This window comes from Epinephelus fuscoguttatus, linkage group LG1, assembly GCF_011397635.1.
Source record: "Epinephelus fuscoguttatus linkage group LG1, E.fuscoguttatus.final_Chr_v1".
In the NCBI taxonomy this organism is placed as follows: domain Eukaryota; kingdom Metazoa; phylum Chordata; class Actinopteri; order Perciformes; family Serranidae; genus Epinephelus; species Epinephelus fuscoguttatus.
The window spans coordinates 14,280,220-14,301,902 of NC_064752.1; the positions used below are offsets into that span (position 1 = coordinate 14,280,220).

A 21,683-nucleotide genomic window follows, 5' to 3' on the forward strand; every position below is an offset into this window, starting at 1 on the left:
GTCTTGATATCAATAGGGCAAGTTTTTAATTAGAAATCAGGCATTTGAGAGTGGGCTGCCAAGACCAGATGGGGCTGATGCACAAAACCGTTTAGCTAAATATCAATGCATCTTGATACAGATTCAGGGAATAGACTGTTATATTGTCAAATGAGTGATTTGTGTTACAGTGATTTCAAGCACAGTCTCGAGACCTAATTGCATTAACAAGCAGAGACAGGTGCTGCAGTAGGAGCTGTTTTGGCTGGACCGCAGCATGAGCATGCGAGGCCAGTGCTATAAACACGAAAGTCTGAGTGAGTGAGTGATGAAGTTAAACCATTGGTCAAAGTGGCCTTGCTTTTTCGAAATGAGTCCTGTATTATGTCCTCAGGGGGGCGTCTGTTTACAGCCACACTGTGTATTGACTGCTGGTATAGTTCTCTGTTACGTCCTCCTGGGGTGTTTACCACTGCTCCGTTTATGACTGAGGTTCATTCATTTCAAGTCTACCGCATGCTACAGTTGTGGCTAGTGGTTGTGCAGCCTCCACCAATCATGCAGGGACTAGCATCACTGACTGGAGCTGAAGAGGGGAGGTTAAATCGAACAACAAGGAGCTGGATCAGTGAATACAGCTCCTGAGAAAGCAGGTCCCTTCTGCTGTGAGTGAGAAGCTGAAAACACACCTGCAACGTAGCCCCTGGCACACACTGGACGCGTTGCACTGCATCTCAAAACAGACGACCATGCAAAGCTATTACTACTTTTACTGAGAGATCTGTACTTCCTCCACCTTTGCATTAGCTTAAAATCATGTGTGGAGAGCCCCTAAATAAACATGATTTCTCACCTGAGGAGCCGATCTCCAGAACTATGACTCGCTAGGCTATATCTTCTTGGCCATTGTCTTTATAATGACGGGATTGTGGGTCTTTCAGCTCAGGATATTTGTTGACCTCAACAATGAGTCTCTCCTCATCCACTCTGTCTCACACGAGACAGCAACAGTAACAGAGTTCTCTTCATGCATCAATAGTGAGGAGAGGAGTCAAGCTACTGTAGGAGCAGAGAAAAAGAGCTGCTACGGGAGGTGGTATGTACAAGCAGAGAGGGAGCAGGGGGAAAATGCATTTAATTACAGGGGCAGGAGGTTGGAAACAGGATGGTGGCATGAAGTGCTGTGGGGCGATGTGTCCAGGAGCGCCGATGTGTGTCTTGCCACCACCAGTGTGGGGTTAAGGCCCATTTATGCTCCCTTTACGTACGAAAATGTATACGTCCGTTTCAAACGATGTTACCGTTACTGCCCATATACTTCTATGCACTCTTTACGTTGGCATGGATGTTAACCAGTATATCCACCAGGAGGCAGCCCAGCGTCAAAAGTTTATGACAACAACAAACTCAAAAACAAACATGGCGACTGTGGAGGAGATATTGATAATGTACCTCTTGCATAAAAGACAAAAACAGAGGCAGCGTCGTAGGAGGCGGTGGTCGGTGAGGCCGTTAAATACATCACGACTGGAGGACGGAGAATTCTTTTCTCTAGTACTGCCGATGTGAGAAACTGAATTGTTATTTCTTCTTCGTGTCTCACTAGAGCTACGTATCGGGTAGTGACAGCAACACTGCCCCCACAGTTCCCGGTGGTACTGCTCCGTTTGGCCTGTATCCGTAAGCTTTATGGAAATGTGCAGAAATATGGACGAAATGAACACGGAGCACGGACAGAAGGCTCCATCCGTATCTGGATCCGTATTTAATGTTGAGCATAAATGGGCCTTTATACGTTGAAATTAATAGGGGTGTATTTCTTGACACGTGGTGTTCGCTGCCAATGTTTTTTGGTCTTGAGTTTACTTTATTGTTCAGAGTAACAGCGGATCCAGAACTGTAAGAGCAAAAGGCCATTACTGCTATTGCATCTGAAATTGTATACTAAGCACTACATACCCCATATGTGTACGATTGTCCAGTATACTTCTGTGTGCATAAACAGTAGTATGTATCTTTTCAGACCATAGACTGTATATAAAGATGGACGATGTACCAGTGTCTATCTTTGTCTTAGTCCTGAGACAAAATTGCATATTAGTTTTAGTCACATTTTAGTCATTTTTATCCTTCACTAGGATTTGTACCCAGGTTCATTGCAAACTCTGATTTAACAGCCTTACTATTAAGAAGCCAGAAAATGACTTTATTTAAGCCTGAATTCTTTCCTAATCTGCAACATGTCAGTCTGGAGGTTTAAACTCATGTTTTACAGAGTAGGTGATTAAAACTAAACTTTAATCTCTGTCGGAGAAAACTCCGCTGAGTTCAGATTGTTCACTTACACTCACAGATAACTGAGCTTCCTACCTGCTTGTCAGAAAGCATCAAACCATGAACCTTCCCAGAGACAGTCTGGTCTTGATTTGAGTCCTGCAGGGATCAACAGATGTGAAGTCCGGCAGCCTGTGGTTGCTTGCTTCGCTGCTACTTAGTGGCTGACAAACAGAGCTAACAGCTAACAGTCACTGCTGTAACTAACAAACTGCACAAATCCATTCAACAGCTCCACCATCCACAGTCAAACACACACGGCTGATTATTAACTGCTGAATTAGAGTTCACAACTTGCACCAATGGCTGACGCTGCTCCGGTGTGAGTTTGACAGCCTGTTGCTCATGTGGCATTTGAAGATATTTGCAAGAATGGCTGTTGTTGGCTTTCTATGGCCGATAGTCCACCACTAACATTTTTGTCTCATCTGTGAAAAATTAAACATTAGTTTCATCATAGTGTTATTTATCAAGCTCCATTTTGAGCTTGTCATCTTCTCGCTTTTTGTCATGGATAAAAGGTTGTTCAAGAAAAGTGTTCGTCATAGTTTTCATCAACGAAATTAAAACTGCACTGTACAAGTATCAATATGAAAATATTGATGCAGCGATACAGTCACTGCCATCTGGCTCTGGTGACGTCATTTGAAGCCAGAGTCTGAACAGCAGCGATCTCTGGGGTGTCGAGTGTCTACCCAGACAACCGTCCAACCAATTGCGAGCATTGCCATTGGTAATGAGCACACTGGCTGGCACACATAGCTGTCATCATGACATCAAATCCCATTTTAATAGTATCAAATAACTTATGAAAACCTAACTTATCAGAAACACGAACATTTGAACATACAGCAGCCTGATAAGAGCTGCTCAAAGTGACAGAAACCATATTTGGTTGGTTGATAAGTGAGATCATCCAATATTCTGGTCATAATGAAAATTTTCACATCCCTCTCAGCAAACAGCAACTTGTCACCTTCACAGCAGCTGACACAGTGTTGCAGAAATCTGCTATTTTTGGCCCCAAACTGTACCTGCTAATAGCCGGAACAATTAAACAGCTTCGCACTCTGCTGAGTTCTCAGCAGAGAACATGTTGGGTATCAATAGCTGAGAAAGTCACATGCCAGGCAGGGAAACAACACTTTTACCTATGAATCATTTTCTGTTTAAAGGTCTCCTTCAAATGATGCACTTTTGTTCGTTTTCGATGTAAGGCAAATAACAAGATGCTCTAAACCTTAATCCATGCATCATGCGGTGCATTCATCGGGCCACTCGACCTGGTTTCTGTCAGTATAATTTGAAGAAACATTGATCATTTGGTGCAGTGCAGGTCCATGTGATCCCTAATATGGGAGGGAACAAGAAAAAGGCAGTTGGATTAAGAGGAGAGAGACACAGCCAGCTACAAAACAAGTCCTTACTTAGTAGAACCATTTTTAATATAACAAAATAATAACTTCATTTACAGCGACTGCAATGAACAAAGCATTTGAAGTATTTGAATTAGAGATGCCACCTAAATAAAGAAGTTGTAGTGATAATACCTCTCAAGGAGCGTTTTAGTAAGATAAAGTTTTCTTCTTTTATTCCCTAAATAACCTCAGTCAGTAGCATGTTAAAAATTCCAGTCCATGAATACACTCAGGTCCATTATCATGTTTTCCATATCATTATTTCATGTTGTTCCCCCTGCTGTGGCTCTCGCAGGGAATCATCTTCAGGTCCTGGTACTGAAGTGAATACCTCAGGGAGTCCGGCCTCTAACCTGTCTTCATGAATACATCTCAAACCAAGCTGGGGTAGCTTGGATAGCTGTGGTCGGAGAGGCTGAAAATACCACAAACAAAACCCCATGTACCAAACAAAAAGGGAAAACACATCATCTTTTTTTATTTAATGTAATGGAACTAAGAAATCAGTGCTTTTCATCCCCGATTCTGCATCGAATACAGATTACATATTAAAACTACTAGTTTGGTTAGGCTTTCTTCTCTCATAAAACACAGTTGTCCAAATATCCACCAAAATGCAAACAAAAAGACACAAGCCATGTCCCAAATCCATCTGTTTAGTTCTTCACCCGCCACATTTCCCCTGATGCCACTGAGCAACTATAATGGCAACGGGCCGTGTATCATGCCGACGTTAAAGGATGGCTTTTTTTTTTTTTTTGTCCCAGTGTCTGGCGTCGCAAGTCACTGCCCAAGCCCCGAATTTCAGAGTGAGACCAGGTTGTCCTTACAGTATACTTGTGTTTGAATGTAAGGTTTAGGTTTATCTTTACTTTCTATGTAACATTGCTTTTGACAACTTTCGGAAGAACGTGTGCAGTTCTCAGCTGCTCCAACAGAAGTGGCAAACTTACACTTTGGGAAAAAATGATTGTAAAACAACTAATGTCAGTTAACGCTGGTTTAGCTAACATAGCTACCGTACCGTAAAACTTCAATTAAAGGCCTAGTCCCAGTTAAACACCCAGTCTTTTTTACTAGCCTGGTGTAGCTACATATTTTGACAAATAAAGGCCTGTCTCAATTAGAAGCCTTGTCTGGTGGCCAAGAAGTTGATTTTTATAGAAAGTCTTTGGATGTATAAAACTGGGTTGCTGGCCTGCCACTTGAGCTAACGTGAGTTAGCTATTTAGATAGCACATACAAACAAGAAGTGTAACAAGTAGTATAACATGTATAGTAGTAAGTATAACAAGAAGTGTTTCTGAACAGGATTACCAACTATAACTTTAACTGGTGACTCAGCTGAATGCGTTGTGGTAGCTCGTAGGGACAGCAGCTTTTGAAAACAGAAACAGAACATGGTGGTGTCCTCATGAGCCTTTAATTGCACTTTGATAAATTTTATACACCCTCATCTGTTTATTATCCACGCCAACTATTTATATAAGTTACAATGAGCAGTCACAGCTGCATCCAGCGAAGAGTCACCAGTTTTGTTTGGTAGGACTATAATTTTTTAACATTGACTGTTTTTTGGCAGACAGTCAATAATGTCTACATTTTTTATGGCAGCATTTGTCATCAGTCGGCTGAGATCATTTAGACAGCGTCTGCAGCTGTCACTATCAGCAGGCAGCAGCAGACGCTGAGTCACTATGACTTGCCACTGCAGTGATGGCGGTGCAGCCAGATGGTAAAACACACAAAGCAGTCGCCGGATTTGTCTTCACATAAATGAACATACTTAGAAATTTTATACCAACAGGCAATAATACATGTGAAGTTGGATTTCATCAAACTGCATCTTAAAGTGGCCGCCAATTAAAGTTCACAATGAGACATTTATGCGTTTTTCCTGAGATTTAATGCATTTGTTTTGTTTTGTTTTCCGAAATCTTTCTGAAGCTGTTTCACCACCACCCACAATTATCTTTCTTTTTCCAGCTGTGAGCAGCATCTTCAGTTCCTTTGTGCACCGCATTGTGGGAGAACAGTGTTCATCAACAGCACACTCTCAAATCAGCTGTATTTAGTATGTGCTCTGTCTGCTGTCAATATACTTACACATGACTGTACATACTAAGAACATGCTTACAATCAGGGATGAAATTTGGACACAGCGACAGATCCAATCTGACATATAATATGCACATGCAGAAACACAAATACAAAATTAAACAAACTATAAATAACATGAACATATTGTGTTGTCCAAAGAATTGATATATCGTGATGAAACCTTTGATTTACCCCCCTACCATGGCAAGCTGCTCACACACTCTTAAAGGTTTTACATCCACAAGAGCTTTATCTATTGACTCATTTGTGACAACCAGTACGTTTACATGGACAGTTTAATTCCACTTTTAATCGGAATGAAAGGCCATTCCGATTAAAAGTGGTCATGTAAACAGTCATTCCGATTGAAAAATGGTCATTCCGATTGAAAATTAAATCCGATTAAAGGGGGTGGTTTATTCTGTTTGTCATTCCGAATGAAAGAATTTTGTGTGCATGTATACTCTCATTCCTCTTTAAATTCATTCCGGTCTTTCTGCGCATGCTCGTTTCCTTGTCCTTCTGATGTATATAGCGCGCATAGCAATGGGCTGCATAGCAACAGGCTGAGATAGAGCAGTCGGACTTGTTGCACTCAGCGGTTTCCATTCGCCACAGCACGGTCTTCCATCTCCCTTCTTCGACCTTCTACCTCCCTTCTCCTCCTCAACAGATGAAGCAAACACGCCCGAAAAAGGCACTAAGAACAGCGTCGTCAAACATCTTGTTATCCGGAGCGAGGACTACAGTGTTTTCTTCTGGTAAATGTAAACACGTAACATCCGCCCTGCCCCCTATCCAATCAGAAACCTTTCCTGACCCAAACCTTGCGCAGACCCGAATAAAGGCGATTGAACTGATCTCCCATGTAAACCCTCATTCTGAATGAATGTTTCCCGTGTAAACTACCTGGAAAGACTTTAATTCCGAATGATTTCATCCAGATTTATTTCATTCCGAATGAGAAGCTATCATGTAACCGTAACCTATGTCTAGTATTAATGTTTGTGCTGGTCTCTAGTACGCTAAAACACCTGTAAATAATGTTGCCATATGTAGATCCTTTTAGGGCTGACGTCACAATGTCATTTTCTTAGCTGGAGGCAAAACAGGACTCTCCACCACAGGGCTGTAGGCTATAGGAGTCTTAAATCTTGTCCTGTTGTGTTACTGGGAGCCAGAATAGAAGGAATCATGGCTCAAAACTTAAATTTTATCGCATAGCAGCCTCCACTGCCCATCAACAAAAATGAAGGCAACTGTGGATAAATGTGATCAGACAAAAGGACTGGACAGAGGCAATCAGCAAAAATGCTCACAAGTGCAGCGCACACTTCATATCAGGTTAGAGGAAAAGTATTTTCTGTTGGAGGGGTTAAAAACGTTATGTGTATTAAGGGTTATCACATCCACGTCATCAGAAACTGGGGAGTATTAAGAAGAATACTGGATTACTCCGTAACACTAACTTTTTTTGCACATTAGCTAACGTTAGCCTTGATCGCAAAACTAACTGGAGGAAACCCTTTAAGTTTCATCCTCCTTTGTAAGATTGGCATAGTAACCAACCACAAAGCTTCAGCAATCCTGTCAATCATCCTTCCACTGAGTGAGAGCATACGGGTCGGCCAGTCTGGTCCTGTTGGTCAGTGTTTAATTTTTCAAGTAACACTCACAGAGTGAGTGACCTGACATGGTGCGTTCGTGAATTCAGTCTGATGCTCTACACTGTAATGAGAGCCCTGTTGGTCGAAGAAACAGAGCGTTCTATTTCTACATGAATTAACGAGCAGCTAAGCTAATCACACATTCACTCTACTTGGCACTCTGCTAATCCGTCTCCCCAGACAAAGTGCAGAGACTCAGAGAGTACAGTGCTCTAGATAACCGAATGGTACATTCAGACAGCGCACTGAATTTACGAATGGTCCAGTTTGTGCCAAAGTGAGCTCTGACACTCAGACACTCACAGAATGAATATTTCTGGACACACCACTCGCATCATCTTCCTCCATTGTCTAAAACAAGGCAACAGAAGTTGCTAGCTAGCACTAGGTAATGTTTGTGGAGAACTGTTTTGGCTCCAGCTAAGCCCTGCCCATGAAAAAACATCATACTGTTTACTAAAAATAAAAGGGTCTATATTAATGCCTTAAATGCCCCGGCCTGTGGATAAAAACTGCCCTGTTAGCAGTGTTTAAATATTATAGTGACGATATAGTGACAATATTAAGTGGTGCCTTAATATGCAAGCCACCAAATACAGAGTATAGACCAAAACGACTAACACGCTTACACATATGACGCATGTGCATACTCATTAGTATCACCCAGATGTTGTATTGCATTTCCACTGTTCTACACATTTATTCCTTCTTCTTTTCTAGTCTGTATTCCCTCTTTGTACATGTCCTGTATCACAGCCAATCTGTGGCCAAAGGCCAGTCAAGATAAAACTCCAGTTCAGCTCTTATTTATATATTTTGACTCAAATAAGAGAGCTGGGCCACAGTAGTGTTCATCTTGGTGGGAGGACGTTGCCTTGAAGTCAGATGTTTAATATCAAGGGTTATCTGTGTGTGTGTGTGTGTGTGTGTGTGTGTGTGTGTGTGTGTGTGTGTGTGTGTGTTCCCAGCCTACAGGTCTGCTGTCTGTGATAATGAAATGTCGCATGCCATGTGGCAAAGAGGCATCTAGAGGGAAAATAGGGCTGTTTTTCATTAGGATCATGTATCACTGAGTGCACCTTCTCCTCATTTTGTTCAGACACACAAAAACATGACGACAGATCCTCATCAAAAGGCACACTGTGTGTCATTACCAGGAAACACCCCGGCCGTCTGTTTGGTGAATCACTGTGTGCCATAGGGATGAAAAATCCCATTTGCACGAACACAGTTTACCTATTACAAAAACTGACACGGTGCAATCCCACGAAAACAGCCCCCTGTGTTGAAACACAACCACCACCACCAGAAAATCTAAAATTATGGTCACTCAAGACAGGCTTCGTGCTCGAGCTGACCCATTTATTTTTATATATTTAAGTTCCTTATGTAATGTTTTTCTTTCTCCAACACACGCATCACTAACATCTTCGGAGTGGAGGGAGCAACAGAAGCCTGCCATGATGCAAGTTCTTGCATTTACAAAGTGTTACTATTATAAAAGCTACTACTGCGTACCCTGTAGCAGTGGATCGTTTTTTATCAAAGTAAGATGCTACAGAGAAGACAGCACATTCTGTGGTGTGTACAACAGGCCATGCTAAGATGTGTTTATGTTTAGCAAGTGACCCCTACTCATGTGGCTGACATGCTCATCGCCTCAGCTTGTGAACTGAGCAGCCTGCTGCAGTGTGAGGGAGCACTGAGGCTGGGTGTTTAAAGCCTCGGCGGGGGTTCAGGATCAGTAGCTTTGTTTTGAGTCTCGAAAGGAAGGAAGCTTGTTGGATGTTGTCAGTCCTCTCACTGAAAAAATGGTTTTAATTTCTCCTTGTCTCCAGGGTTGTGAATGTTTTGGAAGCTCATGATTTGATGTGAGTCTTTGGTGTCCGATTAGATTCAAAATCGATTCTCGACTGAATAGAAATTTTAGTCTCTGGCTCTGTTCGGTTATCCTCTGTGCTCAATCATTTACTGGAGTCCTGATTCCACTGGAATACATATGAAACACAAGTGGCAATTAAGATAAATGGTCCACAGGCTTTTTATTTTAAAAAGTTAACTGCATTAATTAATGAATCAATTAATCTGAAAGCACCTCACAGTCTCCCGCCTGTGTTTGAATAACAAAATGAGGGGGTGTGCGTCACTGTGTTGTTTTAAACATTTTGTCTCCAGCAGTGCGACCTCTATGCTGCACCCTTTGCTCCAGGGAAAGCCAAAATACTGAGCGAGCGGAGCACAGGTTTTTTTTTTTTTTTTGAAGTGAAACAGACCGACAAAGTTTTTTTCTATCCCACAGAGTTGTTTATTGTTTAATGCTGCCATGTTTATCGGTCAGCTGGTCTTATTTGTTCACATTACCGCTGATTGCTGCTCTGCTCTGTCGTCGGCTCTGCCAGCTCCAACCTTAGTCTCCAGGTGATGGCGTACAAAGTGTTCAGGATATACTTCATGTTCATCTCTCAAATGTATTTATGTAGACATTAAATTGAATTAAATAGGCTCATAGGCCTGTCATCAGGGTCTGAAATGAACTCCTGCCAAGCGCCAAATGCAGGTAGATTTTTTTGTTTGGCAAGTAAATCTCAGAAGGCTGTCTGCCACACTGGTGGGTAAATATTTGTAACAAAATACTTATGTGAGTAAAACCATTCTGAGAGTTTCTACTGCATTTTGTGTCATTTAGGGGCTCTGCTGCTCATAGGTTGCTCCTAGGCCAGTGGTTCCCAACTGGTTCAGCCACAGGGTCCAGATTTCTCCTTAGTCAACAGTTCAGGGTCCACACAGTTTAATATATTCAGCATCATACTTGTGTTTGGCCATGTTGTCGAGCTAGTTTGCTGTCTGTGTCAAGTAGCTGTCCGTTAGTCACTCACTCTACAGCAGGAACAGCACTTCAGAATAAAAGATATGTGCCGGAAATTCACTGTACTTGACACATTCGCGAGCCACTTGCGGTCCATTCAGAATGGACCCGCGACCCACTTTTGGACTGTGACCCACCAGTTGGGAACTACTGTCCTAGGCTGTCTGTGTCAAACAAAGGCAAACAAACACACATGTGCGTCTAATTGGTGCCATATAACTGACCATCTCGAGCTCAGTTTCTCGGCACTGTTTACCATTTGGGACATCAGCCGATCCACTAAACTATCACTCACCACTGGTCTGCTGCTACCTAGTGTTGTGCCCATACTTATGAAGGCAATGAAATATTAGCACGGAGGCCCCGTGTCTGAATCAAGACGGAAAACTCTTGCCTCCCACATTGTCAGCAGCAGCGCATTAGCTTCACTTTCCGTTCTTACCTTTCACAATAAAAGCCCTAGTTATATACAGTGCTTACTTATACTCATACTTATTCACATATAGACTGTGGTGGTGATTTGCTTCAGATTTGGCTCTGGCCTCTTTTTCAATTTTGTATCCAACGTAGTACCTTTCTATCTTAATTAAATGCACTGGAAAAACATATATATATATGACACAAAAAGGCATTTTTTAAAATTTTGGCTGGTCAAAAATATGCTTGATTTTTTTCAACTACCAGCCCCCTTAGCAGGTGTATCAAGAAGTTAACTGACCTTGACATTGCCCGTTGTGTTTACATGCATGTTCGTCTACCTATGAATGTCATCAACATGAATAAACAGCAGGTTTTTCCAGACCATTATTGACTTTGGCACAGCGCTTCTTTCTTTCTTTTTTTTTGTCTCTCCAGCCTGCCTACAAAGAAAAATTAAACAGTACTTTACAGACAACACAGCGTAGCTTACTGGTAGCCTGCAGCTGCACTTTTGGAATGAAGAGGCAGAGTCCTGACAGTCGTTAGCTTGCTCGTCTTACCCTCCAACAACTTCATCGCATCTTCCACATTGCAGCACATCTAAGCATTGATTTCTTTCCCCCCACCCATACATGTCTCATTTTTCTTTTGTCAAAGATAAAACAAACAGTCTTGCTTTTGGAGCCAAAGAAGAGCGATTAAAAACCAAAGCCCAGCTTTAGTCGCTAATGTTAGAGACCACAAACCAAGTCAGAAATCTTTGTGTAGTCATGGATTTAGACAATTACAAAATCACCCTAACATCACTTAAAGAATATATCAACAATTAAAGGGCAGTGTCTCACCAGGAATGAGAAAAACGCACCCATGCATCTTTATCTTCATTATTATAATCTTTATAGATCACTCTTAAAAGTCATTCAGACAGCTGCAGCTGTCCTCACCAAAACCAGCACACTGGATCACTCACGTCTCATTTCTTAAATCTTTACACCGTGGTCTTGTTTGTCAAATAATGGACTTTAAAAACTGTTTGTCTACAGAGCTCTGAATGTTCCAGGGCCAAAATACATTTCTGTTCTGCTACATAATGAACTGTTCAGACCTCTCAGCTGGTCTGGGACGGGCCTGCTTCCTGTCCCCAGAGTCGAAACTAAACACGGAGACGCAGCGTTCAGTTTTTCTGCTGAACATATCTGGAACAAAGTCCCAGAAAAGTTAGGGTGCAATAAATCTCAGTAGTTTCAAATCAAGGTTTAAGACTTTTTTGTTTGCTGCTTCCTTGAATTAAATGAAATGCAGGACTATTTATTCATATCTTGCACCGCACTGTATTCCCCTGTTTAATCTGTCTTTTTCTGTTTTATCTTCTTTAATTTCTGTGTCCTTTTATTTTGTCTTTTTATATTGCTTCGTGTTTCTTTTCTATCTAGTCTCAATGCCTTTATGTCTTATGTCAGCACTTTGAACTGCCTTGTTGTTGAAAGGTGTTACACAGATAAACTTTCTTAGCCCTAATACTCTTCACTCCCTCCCAAAACTATTTCCACTGGAAGCTACTTGAAGCTCATGCTGTTATCAATATTCTTTCCTGTGCAGATACCCCAGGTGAGCTACGCCTCCACAGCTCCAGAACTGAGTGACAACACCCGCTATGACTTCTTCTCACGCGTGGTGCCTCCAGACACCTATCAGGCCCAGGCCATGGTGGACATTGTAAAGGCCATGCGCTGGAACTACGTCTCCACAGTGGCGTCAGAGGGAAACTATGGAGAGAGTGGCGTCGATGCTTTCATTCAGAAGTCTCGGGAGGACGGTGAGTACACTTGGCCTCATATATCATTACTGCAAGTCTAGCAGCGGGCGTGGGAAGATGTTACCCAGTGCGAACATTCTGTATTGTAGAAAATCGGTAAAGCTCGAAGACATGCACGCAAAAATCAATTAGTCAGGTCAAATGTTAGATTTGATCCCAGAACATGCAAACAGCCAGAGGTCGATTACAGACTTTAATATCTACCGTCACAACTCGCAGGATATGTTTGTTACACATTTGCTTATGATGTGGCTTTAAAGCTCCATTAGATCCAAAGATCAGCTGCAGTCTTACACAACCATTAGTCACCTTCTTCTCTGGCTGTGCAGTGAAAGAAGTACATCAGCAGGAGTTGCAGTCTCCTGTCAGTGTCTACACTGGACCTGCTTTGCCACAGTACTGCTGTATTGTTATTAAAAATGTATTTATTGATCCTTTATTTAACCAGCAAAGCCTCATTTTCAAGAGTGTCCAGGCCAAGATGGGCAGCAGTAACAATGAGTTACAGACACAGAACAGAGAAGAACAGAGAGAACCACAAAATGTGCCACAATAACACAGTTTTAAATAAATGCGATAATCATAAATAACATTTCTTTCTTTTTTTTTTTTAAGACAATCAGGTATTAACTGTACTGTACTGACACTACAGGTCAGAGTTATGCACACAAAATCAGGGCTTTACCTCTACTTTCATTTCTAGGCCCACTAACATTTTTTTTTTTTAGAAATAACATTAATAGCATGATGTGATTTTGCCAAGAAGGTCATGCTCCTGGATCAACATCCCACATCACATTCCAGGACCAACATTGCAGTCAACCAGTCACAGCCCTCTGACATCATCAGTGTGCTGCTCCTGTGCTTCTTTCCAAATTCCTTTGTGCTTCTTCAGAGCTAAGCTAGTTTTCCAATTTGACATTAGCACTATTGAATAAAACCCTCAGTAACAACAAATAAAAGCCTTATAAGCTACTGCAAGGTTAGTGAGTTAACTTGCTTACTACTGTAGGTGGACTAAGTTTTTAATAGAAGATTAAAAAGGAGGGAAAAATGTGTTAAGTGCAGGTATTTACAGCTGAAAAATGATATTATCCACAGTCAGTCAATTAATATTCCAGCCTACAGGCAAGCTTACTTGTTAGCATAGCCTACCTACTTAGCAAGCTAACTCACTAACCCCGCAGTGGCTTTCAAGGTTTTTGTTTAACGTTACTAAGGATTTTGTTTAATTTTACTAACTTACTTTTGGAAGCTTAGCTCTGAAGAGGCACAAAGAAGCAGCACACTGATGATGTCAGAGGGTTGTGATTGGTTGATTGCAATGTTGGTCCAGGAACATAATGTGGGATGTTGATCCAGGAACATGTCCTACTTGGCAAAATCATGCTGTGCAACATTGATTTCACCCTTTTAAACAGTGCAGAGACAGATGAGAGTGCTGTTAAAAACTATAGATTAAACATGGGAGCTAACACAGGACAGGAATGCATTGTGCTTCATTATAAGGACACTGAGACGTCTGAGCAGGAGCTGCTGGCTTGAAATGCAACACAGAATTAAAAATCTTCTAATGGAAGCTACTTGTTGTGCGGATCAATTTGTTTCTACTTTACCAGACATTTCTTTGATCCAGCACTCTCTTCATCAGGCACAGGGATGTGCAAGCCTTTTTTTCCCTGTTTTTCATCATTGGGTTGCCACGGTGAGGATATCTTCTCATAGTTAACTAATGATGACACCTGATTAATCTTTAAAGATTATTTTTTGGTTTTTGCCTTTATTTGACAGGACAGATTAAGCATGAAATGGGCAGAGAGGAAGGGGGTGACATACAGCAAAGGGCCACAGGTTGAAATCAAACCCACAGCCGCTGTGGTAAGGACATTGCCTTTGTACATGGGGCGCCCGTCCTACCCACTGAGCTATGGGACGCCCAGTGACGACACCTGATTATTGATAACGCTGGACATTAACCAAGAGAAGACATGACATTGTCTTTAGAGTGCTGAATTAAGTTACTGCTAATGAAAACCAAACATTTCCTTCTGCTGCAGCTTCACATTCAAAGTATTTCACCGTCAAAACAAGAGCTGACCTTTATCATGAAGTAGTCACAGGAGATGCATTGTGTTTGTCAATGAGATTAGCACTACAGCTATCGTTCATGACAAAATACTAAACAAGACAACAGTCATTTTCAGGATGTGTTGACAACAGATCAGTTTGAAATATGCCAGGGAGCAATGGAACAGTCAGGAGCAGCCAGAGTGAGCTGTTAGATGAAGAGCTGCAGGCGACCGACTGTGCACTTCCAACTTCTTAGTGATGCAACAAGCTCCTTTTACTTCCAACGTTATCAGGTTTCCTATTACCACTGGGTTTAAATCAGAGATATTGCCAAATAGGCACTTTTGTTTTTCGCTTTGACACCAAATCCTCCGCCTGTCTGTTAACTCTCCTTACTCTCATGACTTGAAGGGAAATCTGACTCCTGCTACTCTTTGCTGCAGCTCTGCTGCTGCTGTTGTACAGAGCAGACACTGGTTAGAATGTGAGCTTGTCTGCTTTGTTGATGACAGCTGAAAAAGTCTGTTTTTCTCTGTCCAGTGTAGCAGGGTATTGGCATCTTTCAACCCTTTGTTTTGGTTCTTCGGCCCAAACATAGACTGTACATGTTTGAGTGCCATGGCTCTCATCACCTGACCCACCAATATAAAACTGCAGGCAGCCATTTCCTAACAAGCTAAATGAACACCACCTGCCCAAAAATGACACAGAGCTGAGCTGAACTAGTTTTTGCTCAACCTTGAGCACCTAGCAGACGTTTTCTGAGGAGTTGGTGAAGATTGACTCCAATGGGATGCTCATTTTGCTTTGAGTCTGCTGGATGTGTATGTAGGCAGTCGTTTGCAGCAATTAGCCTGAACAACATGATAAGTTGACAGTATGCTAGGGTTGTCTTTCAGAGTTCGTATTGAGTTTTGGAGTTTTTATTTCACCCAGTCATCAAAAATTGCTTCTTACACCAAATTAAGAGTACACATATGCTTACATATACCATACCAATTTAGGTTTCAGAATTGGAACCATGTCTTTGCTATTATCTATTTAAGCAAAAGACAAAGATCCCTATGTGCACAGTCGTGCTCAGGAGCATTATGTTTAGCCTTAGAGACTAGAAGGTTTAATGGCACCCCGGAGGAGGGCAGACTTTGTTTGTTGTGTAACAATGAGTTTCATTTTACATGTTATTGTACTGTATATGGAGACATATGGGATCTACTTTTCAGTAAAATTACTTCTATTTATGTCGATTTGATTGGATTACCATGAAAAATAAGAATTATTTTTTAGAAGGAGAACCTTTTTTTGGCAGTATTTGTTTGCCAGGCCTGGGATAGAAGGCAAAGTACTTTGTCTGGAGACTGACCAGTAACAAAACAAGTACTTTGGACTGATCACTGCAACATTATTGTGATGGTGTCTTGTAAACCCATGAGGGTTGGGCACATGTTTGTGTGCATGACATAAAATAAAAATCAATTCAATCAGTCATTAGAAATGGTTTTGATTTTATTTCAAAACCATTAATCCCAGTAACCCAAGACGAAAACCAACATCTGACAGACCTCAGTGTGTTTAAAAAAATCAACTGTACGGGTTCAGACAGCCTTTTGTGGTAGAGAGAAAAAAAGAGGCTGTATTTAAGAAATAGAGCTTTTCCCTTAAATATCACACAGAACACAATTTTTTCATTTGGCCCTCTGTTCAAGGCTTTGTATCCTCTTCCTTTTGTGTTTACCCCAATCCAACAAATTACTCTATTGAAGGAGTTCCAAGGGAGTTTGAGTGTTTTGTTTGGCAAAGTACGAGTGTAATTAAAAGGACGAGACTTTAAGGTGCCTCGGTCATGTCTCCGGCTTGCACCGTGCCTGGACAGAATGAGACCAGCTTGGCCGCGGTTGCTCATCAATTATGTCTGTCACTCTCTGAGCACTTAATCGCCTGGGCGCAAGTCAGGGGCTGCTGAGGGATGGGAAAATAAGTGATGCCGGGTAAAACATGTTAGGGATTTTATCAGGGCTGAAAAATCAGGAAATGCACGTCTCTGCAAATTGTGATCTATCTGATGCATCAGATACATTACCTAAGCTCTGAGGTGCAATTATTTTAAAGTGTCACACATGGGTGAAACAATGAAAACGCTGCTAATAACCTAAGTGTCACACATTACTTAGAGATTATATTCAGTGCAATCAAAGACAATCCATAACAGCGCTAAATGATCATCTCCACCTGATGGGTTGTGCTCCAGGAGAGAACTTTAAAGGGTAAATCCATGATTAATGTTGCTTTTTGTCCAGTTTCCAAATCATGGAACTCGTTTGCCGCCTTAAAAAGAGGAACATAATTATATGCACATCACTTAAAGATGCAAGGCTTTTTAAAAACAACATTAATGAACAACTAATACCTGAACACAATCCAAGTCGCACATTTTTTCAAATAAACAATGCTTTGATCCCACTTAGCTGCCTTTAACATTTCCATCCAAAAAAAAAAAAAATCCTTATTTTGCAGAATAAACAGCAAATATACTGCAGTTAAGGATTTAACCATTTAAGGTCCACTGTGTAAAATGTAGAGGCATCTATTGGCAGAAAAAGAATATAATATTCATAACTATGTTTTCATTAGTGTCCAATCACCTGAAACTACAAGTCATTGTGTTTTTGTAACCTTAGAATGAGTCGTTTATATCTACATAAGTATCTACAGTAGCCCAGAGCACACAAATCAAACACTGGCTCCAGATATGGCCATCTTTCCGTAGCTCTCCTACACATCTGGCACATGGGAGAAGTTTTAGTTACAATGTGCAACCTCACCATTAGATGCCACTAAATCCTTCACACTGGACCTTTAAGATAGACTGAGTACATAACAATCTGTAGACTTTTTAGGTTTACAGTATTTTATATTCACACAGTTAAGAAACATGGTATGAATATTGTCAAACGTAACTTCCTCAATACTCTCCTTGTATATTGACCGAGTGTCTCTTTTATAAGTCTAGTTGCAAATTTACAGAAGATTATTTATTAATCTTTGATAGGAATGGCTAGTGGATTAATCGATTAGTGAAAAAGTAGAAAGATTCAGCAAATATTTTTGACAATTAATAAATAGTTTTAAACGAAAACCTTCCCATCCCAATCCCTAGTTTTAAGTATGATTGTAAGGATTTTCTGCTTTTCGTTCCATCAGGTTGTTCGAGCACAGTTCAGACTTAAGATTTGTGGCATGATGAAATGAAATGGGCAACAACTTGCAATTGACCTATGGCTAAGCCACGCCCTCCCTTCACTCACTCAGACAAAATATCAACATGCAGTGACCAGCGCTATGGCAGGTGTCACAGTACACGGCATTTCACAGGAGGGAAATGATGATTTTTGGGGACATAACAATTAGATGTCATTGAGAAGTAACTAAAAGGGCCTAAACTATGAATTGGAGGGATATATTAATCATTTTATCGTTGAGAAGGTCGATGAAAAGCTAAAATTGCAAGCCAAAATTTACAGGTCATTGTGTAAGCGGGATAAACCACATCTCATTGCCGTCACCATCAAAAACAACAAGATAGAGGATCAGCATTGTTCCACTGAAGTTAAGGTTTTTGGCTCAGAATATGAGAAAAGGATAACGGCCTTTTTACCATCTTTACCAAGAGTGTCTCTCCGTTAGTTTGGTGCTACAGTATTTACACTGAATCATTCAGCATAACGTTTGCCAACCTTTGTTCTCTCTGCGATTACAGATAAATTAATGAAGCTAAGCTCCAGAAGTTAACGTTAGCTTAACTAGAGCTCTTTGGACAACAGCTAACAATGATGTACGATCACCAAAGTACAAAACTAGAACAAAATAGGCTAATGAACTCCCAGCAAACAAGGTGACATGATGAACAACGCAGCTAGGAGCTAACGTTAGGCTAACTTTAGCTAACGTTAGCTAGAGATGTTAAAGATAACTTTATATTTTTTTCCAGCAAAGTGACAATATGTTGCCCCAAACACAATGTTGACTTACCTTAGAACAGATGTAGACATCATTATTAATCTTATTCACGCTGAGTTGATGTTGTGGTCTAACGTTACCACACAGCTTTATCCAAAGGAGACACTTTTCTCGGTTGAGATGTGGTTTAGGAAAGGGTAAAAAATACACCCCATCGCCCAGCCTCTCAGGATACCTTGTGTCGGAGTTGCATGTACCCCATGCACACCGTTTGACCATTTTTAAACTTCAAATCTCAGAAAAAGCTCATTGAACCGAACGAAACTGGCTTTCTATAATGCATTTCAGCAGCAGAGACCCACCGTCCGACTCCTGCAACAAGCAAACATGCCGTCTGAGGTCATTTTGAGCCAACAGACTTCACTACAAGCCGACTGGCTGTTGAAACAGGTGACCAGCTTTTCGTTCTAAAACCAGCTGTCGGCGACTTGACCAGTGGAGTTGCAGGTGACACCATCAGCTGGCTTGAATTGAGCTGAAACCGGTCATTTCACACCACTGAAACTTTTCTCTGCAACATTCTCGAAAACAGTTTGGTCTTGTTGCAAATCTTTGATATGAACTCGACAAAACAAGGAATTTGATGATGTCACCTTGATGGGAATATGGAATTAAGTTTAGGGCTGGGCAGTTTATTGATATTCTATCGATATGAGACTAGATATCTTCCTTGGATACTGTTATATTGTTAAGTGTTTACTTTTTCCTCAGACACTCACTGCATTACCGTGAAGTGTAATTATCTGAGCTTACCAGACTGTTCTATAATTTGCCTTTGACCACTCAGTCATTATATCCACATTAGTGATGATATTTTTATCAAAATTCTCATGTAAATATTTTGTTAAAACATCAGTAGTCAACCCTGCAATATTATGGAAAAATCAGTATTCAGGTGTGTGATCAAAAATATTGTGGTATTTGATTTTCTCTATATCACTCAGGTCTGATTGAGTTGGGTTTTAGCACTATTACCTTCGTTTTTTAAAGAACGATTTATCAAAAATATCTGACAAATTATATGAAAGTAATCACCAGGTGTAACCCTTATGTGCAGTACCTTGCATAGTGGCGTTCTTTATAGTCAAGAGAGACTGATTATCATGTTGTTGTTTTTTCATAAACAAATCCAGCTTTGTCGTCATTTCCATCATAAAGTTCACTCCAGGTTTGTTCCATTTTTGAGTGGATAAACATCTCACCAATCAAAACTTATCAAATTAAATCAAGCATGTTGCTCTGAAAAATCAACTGATGTTGGTTATCAGATATTTTCCTGTGAAGTGATCGGCACCGAGTTTGATCTCTTAATTGAAATGTTCTCCAGCAGTGTCCTCAGGCAGTATTTATTCAGTCTAGTGGAGAGATGACGGCAGAAGATGAAGATCTTTCCAAGAAACACTTTTATTAACACCTAACAAAAGCTGAGTTAATCTTCAGGGTAGCTGATTGGTGTTTTAAGAAAGGCAGGCTTTTTAATAGAGCCACAGACACTGAACTTACGTCATAGCAATTTTTTTGTAATGACATTTCTTGGTAAAAAAAAAAAAAAAAAAAAGATATAAAATCTCGCAAATTCCAGAAATGTTCAAAAACAGGAAGTTCACATTTCACCCTCAGAGCCAAGCATTATGCTGAGGACACAGTCTGGTGAAAACAAACTTCAGTTTTTGGCAAAAACAAACGTTAATGGCCCATGAGCTGCCAAAACAGTTCAACGCTAGTTCACCAGTTATACAAATGCTTATATAAAGTAATACTTAAGATTAAGTGTGAGTGACCAATAAGTGATTAACTAAGACATATAATTATGTAACATACACCACATCTATATCCTGCAGCAGGATATTACATCGTTTTATTTTACTGCATATATACTGACTTAATTCACTGTTGTACTTGCACACTTACTTTGCATTGTTGTGAGCAAAGCGTACCAAGAAAATAAGCCGAAAAGGCAAATTATCTGAGTCAGCTCCCACAGCAGACACAACCCTGGCAGCCCAGCAGCCACCTGCTTGGAGTTGCACCAGCACAGCTTTCCCCTCTCTCCCTTAAGAGCGCTAGAAAATATAACTGAGTACAATATGGGTAAGAAGCAGATGATGAAAGGTAAATATGAATTCCAGGTGGGGGTTTTTTGATCTCTGCTTTTGTATCTTTCTTCGCTGGCACACAGCGCCTGGAGCTGGAAGTCAGTGGCCTTCAGTGTTCCCCTTCTCGGGGTGTTTGAGGCCGAGCAGCTTCTCATCTCTCATGCACTGACCCTGGATGTCACTCTTCCTAAAGGGAGATACGAGAGCAGATGTAGGATGCACAGGCACGGAGGAAGAAATCCCTTTGCTTTGAACAAACCACTTTAGGAAACATCAGATGTGTGAAAATGTGCAAGAGTCTTTTGTCCTTCAGATGTTTACCCAGAACCTATCCTATTGACAGTGTAATACACTTAAATTAGAGTGCGGTGTGTGGGATTTTAAAAGTGGTATTGTACAAAAACCTTTTCTTGACCTTTTCTTTAGTGCCAGTCTAATAGACAGCTTTCCTGGCAGTGTGCATCTTGTAATTATATTTAAATGGCGAAGAAATCACAGCAAACAGCGGGACAATGAGCACTTATATCACCAAATAATTTAGTAGGAGCATCTTAAGTGATGTATTCCTGCCTGATATGGACACAAGATGCTTTATTTCTTTAATTTTCAAAGGGCCTATTTTCTGAAACACACGCACAGTTTCTGAAATGGAAAGTTCATAATGGTTATCTGGGGTCTACTTAATGTTCTCTCACTGCTTGCTACTTTGGTATTTATGAATATAGGATTCTTTTTGAGTGCAGCCTTTTGGAAACAAACAGGACACAGAGAGAGGCCAGTCATGTGTGGGCAGGAGAGTCCCATCTCTGACTGCAGACAGCCCCTCTCTGCAGAGATGTTGATTACTGTGGAGCATGCCCCAATAGATGTCATTAATCAAGTTAATGAAACACAATGTCA

General features: G+C 40.9%; 1 protein-coding gene across 3 annotated transcripts in view; it reads left to right on the plus strand.

Annotated features, from left to right (window-relative positions):
• Window positions 1–21,683, plus strand: part of LOC125879015 (metabotropic glutamate receptor 4-like) — a 277,294-nt gene that overhangs the window by 132,812 nt on the left and 122,799 nt on the right. For all 3 annotated transcript variants that reach the window (XM_049560999.1, XM_049561738.1, XM_049562541.1), the window contains exon 3: window positions 12,384–12,600. In XM_049560999.1, coding sequence (XP_049416956.1) covers window positions 12,384–12,600 — 217 coding nt within the window. The remainder of the gene's footprint in view (window positions 1–12,383; window positions 12,601–21,683) is intronic.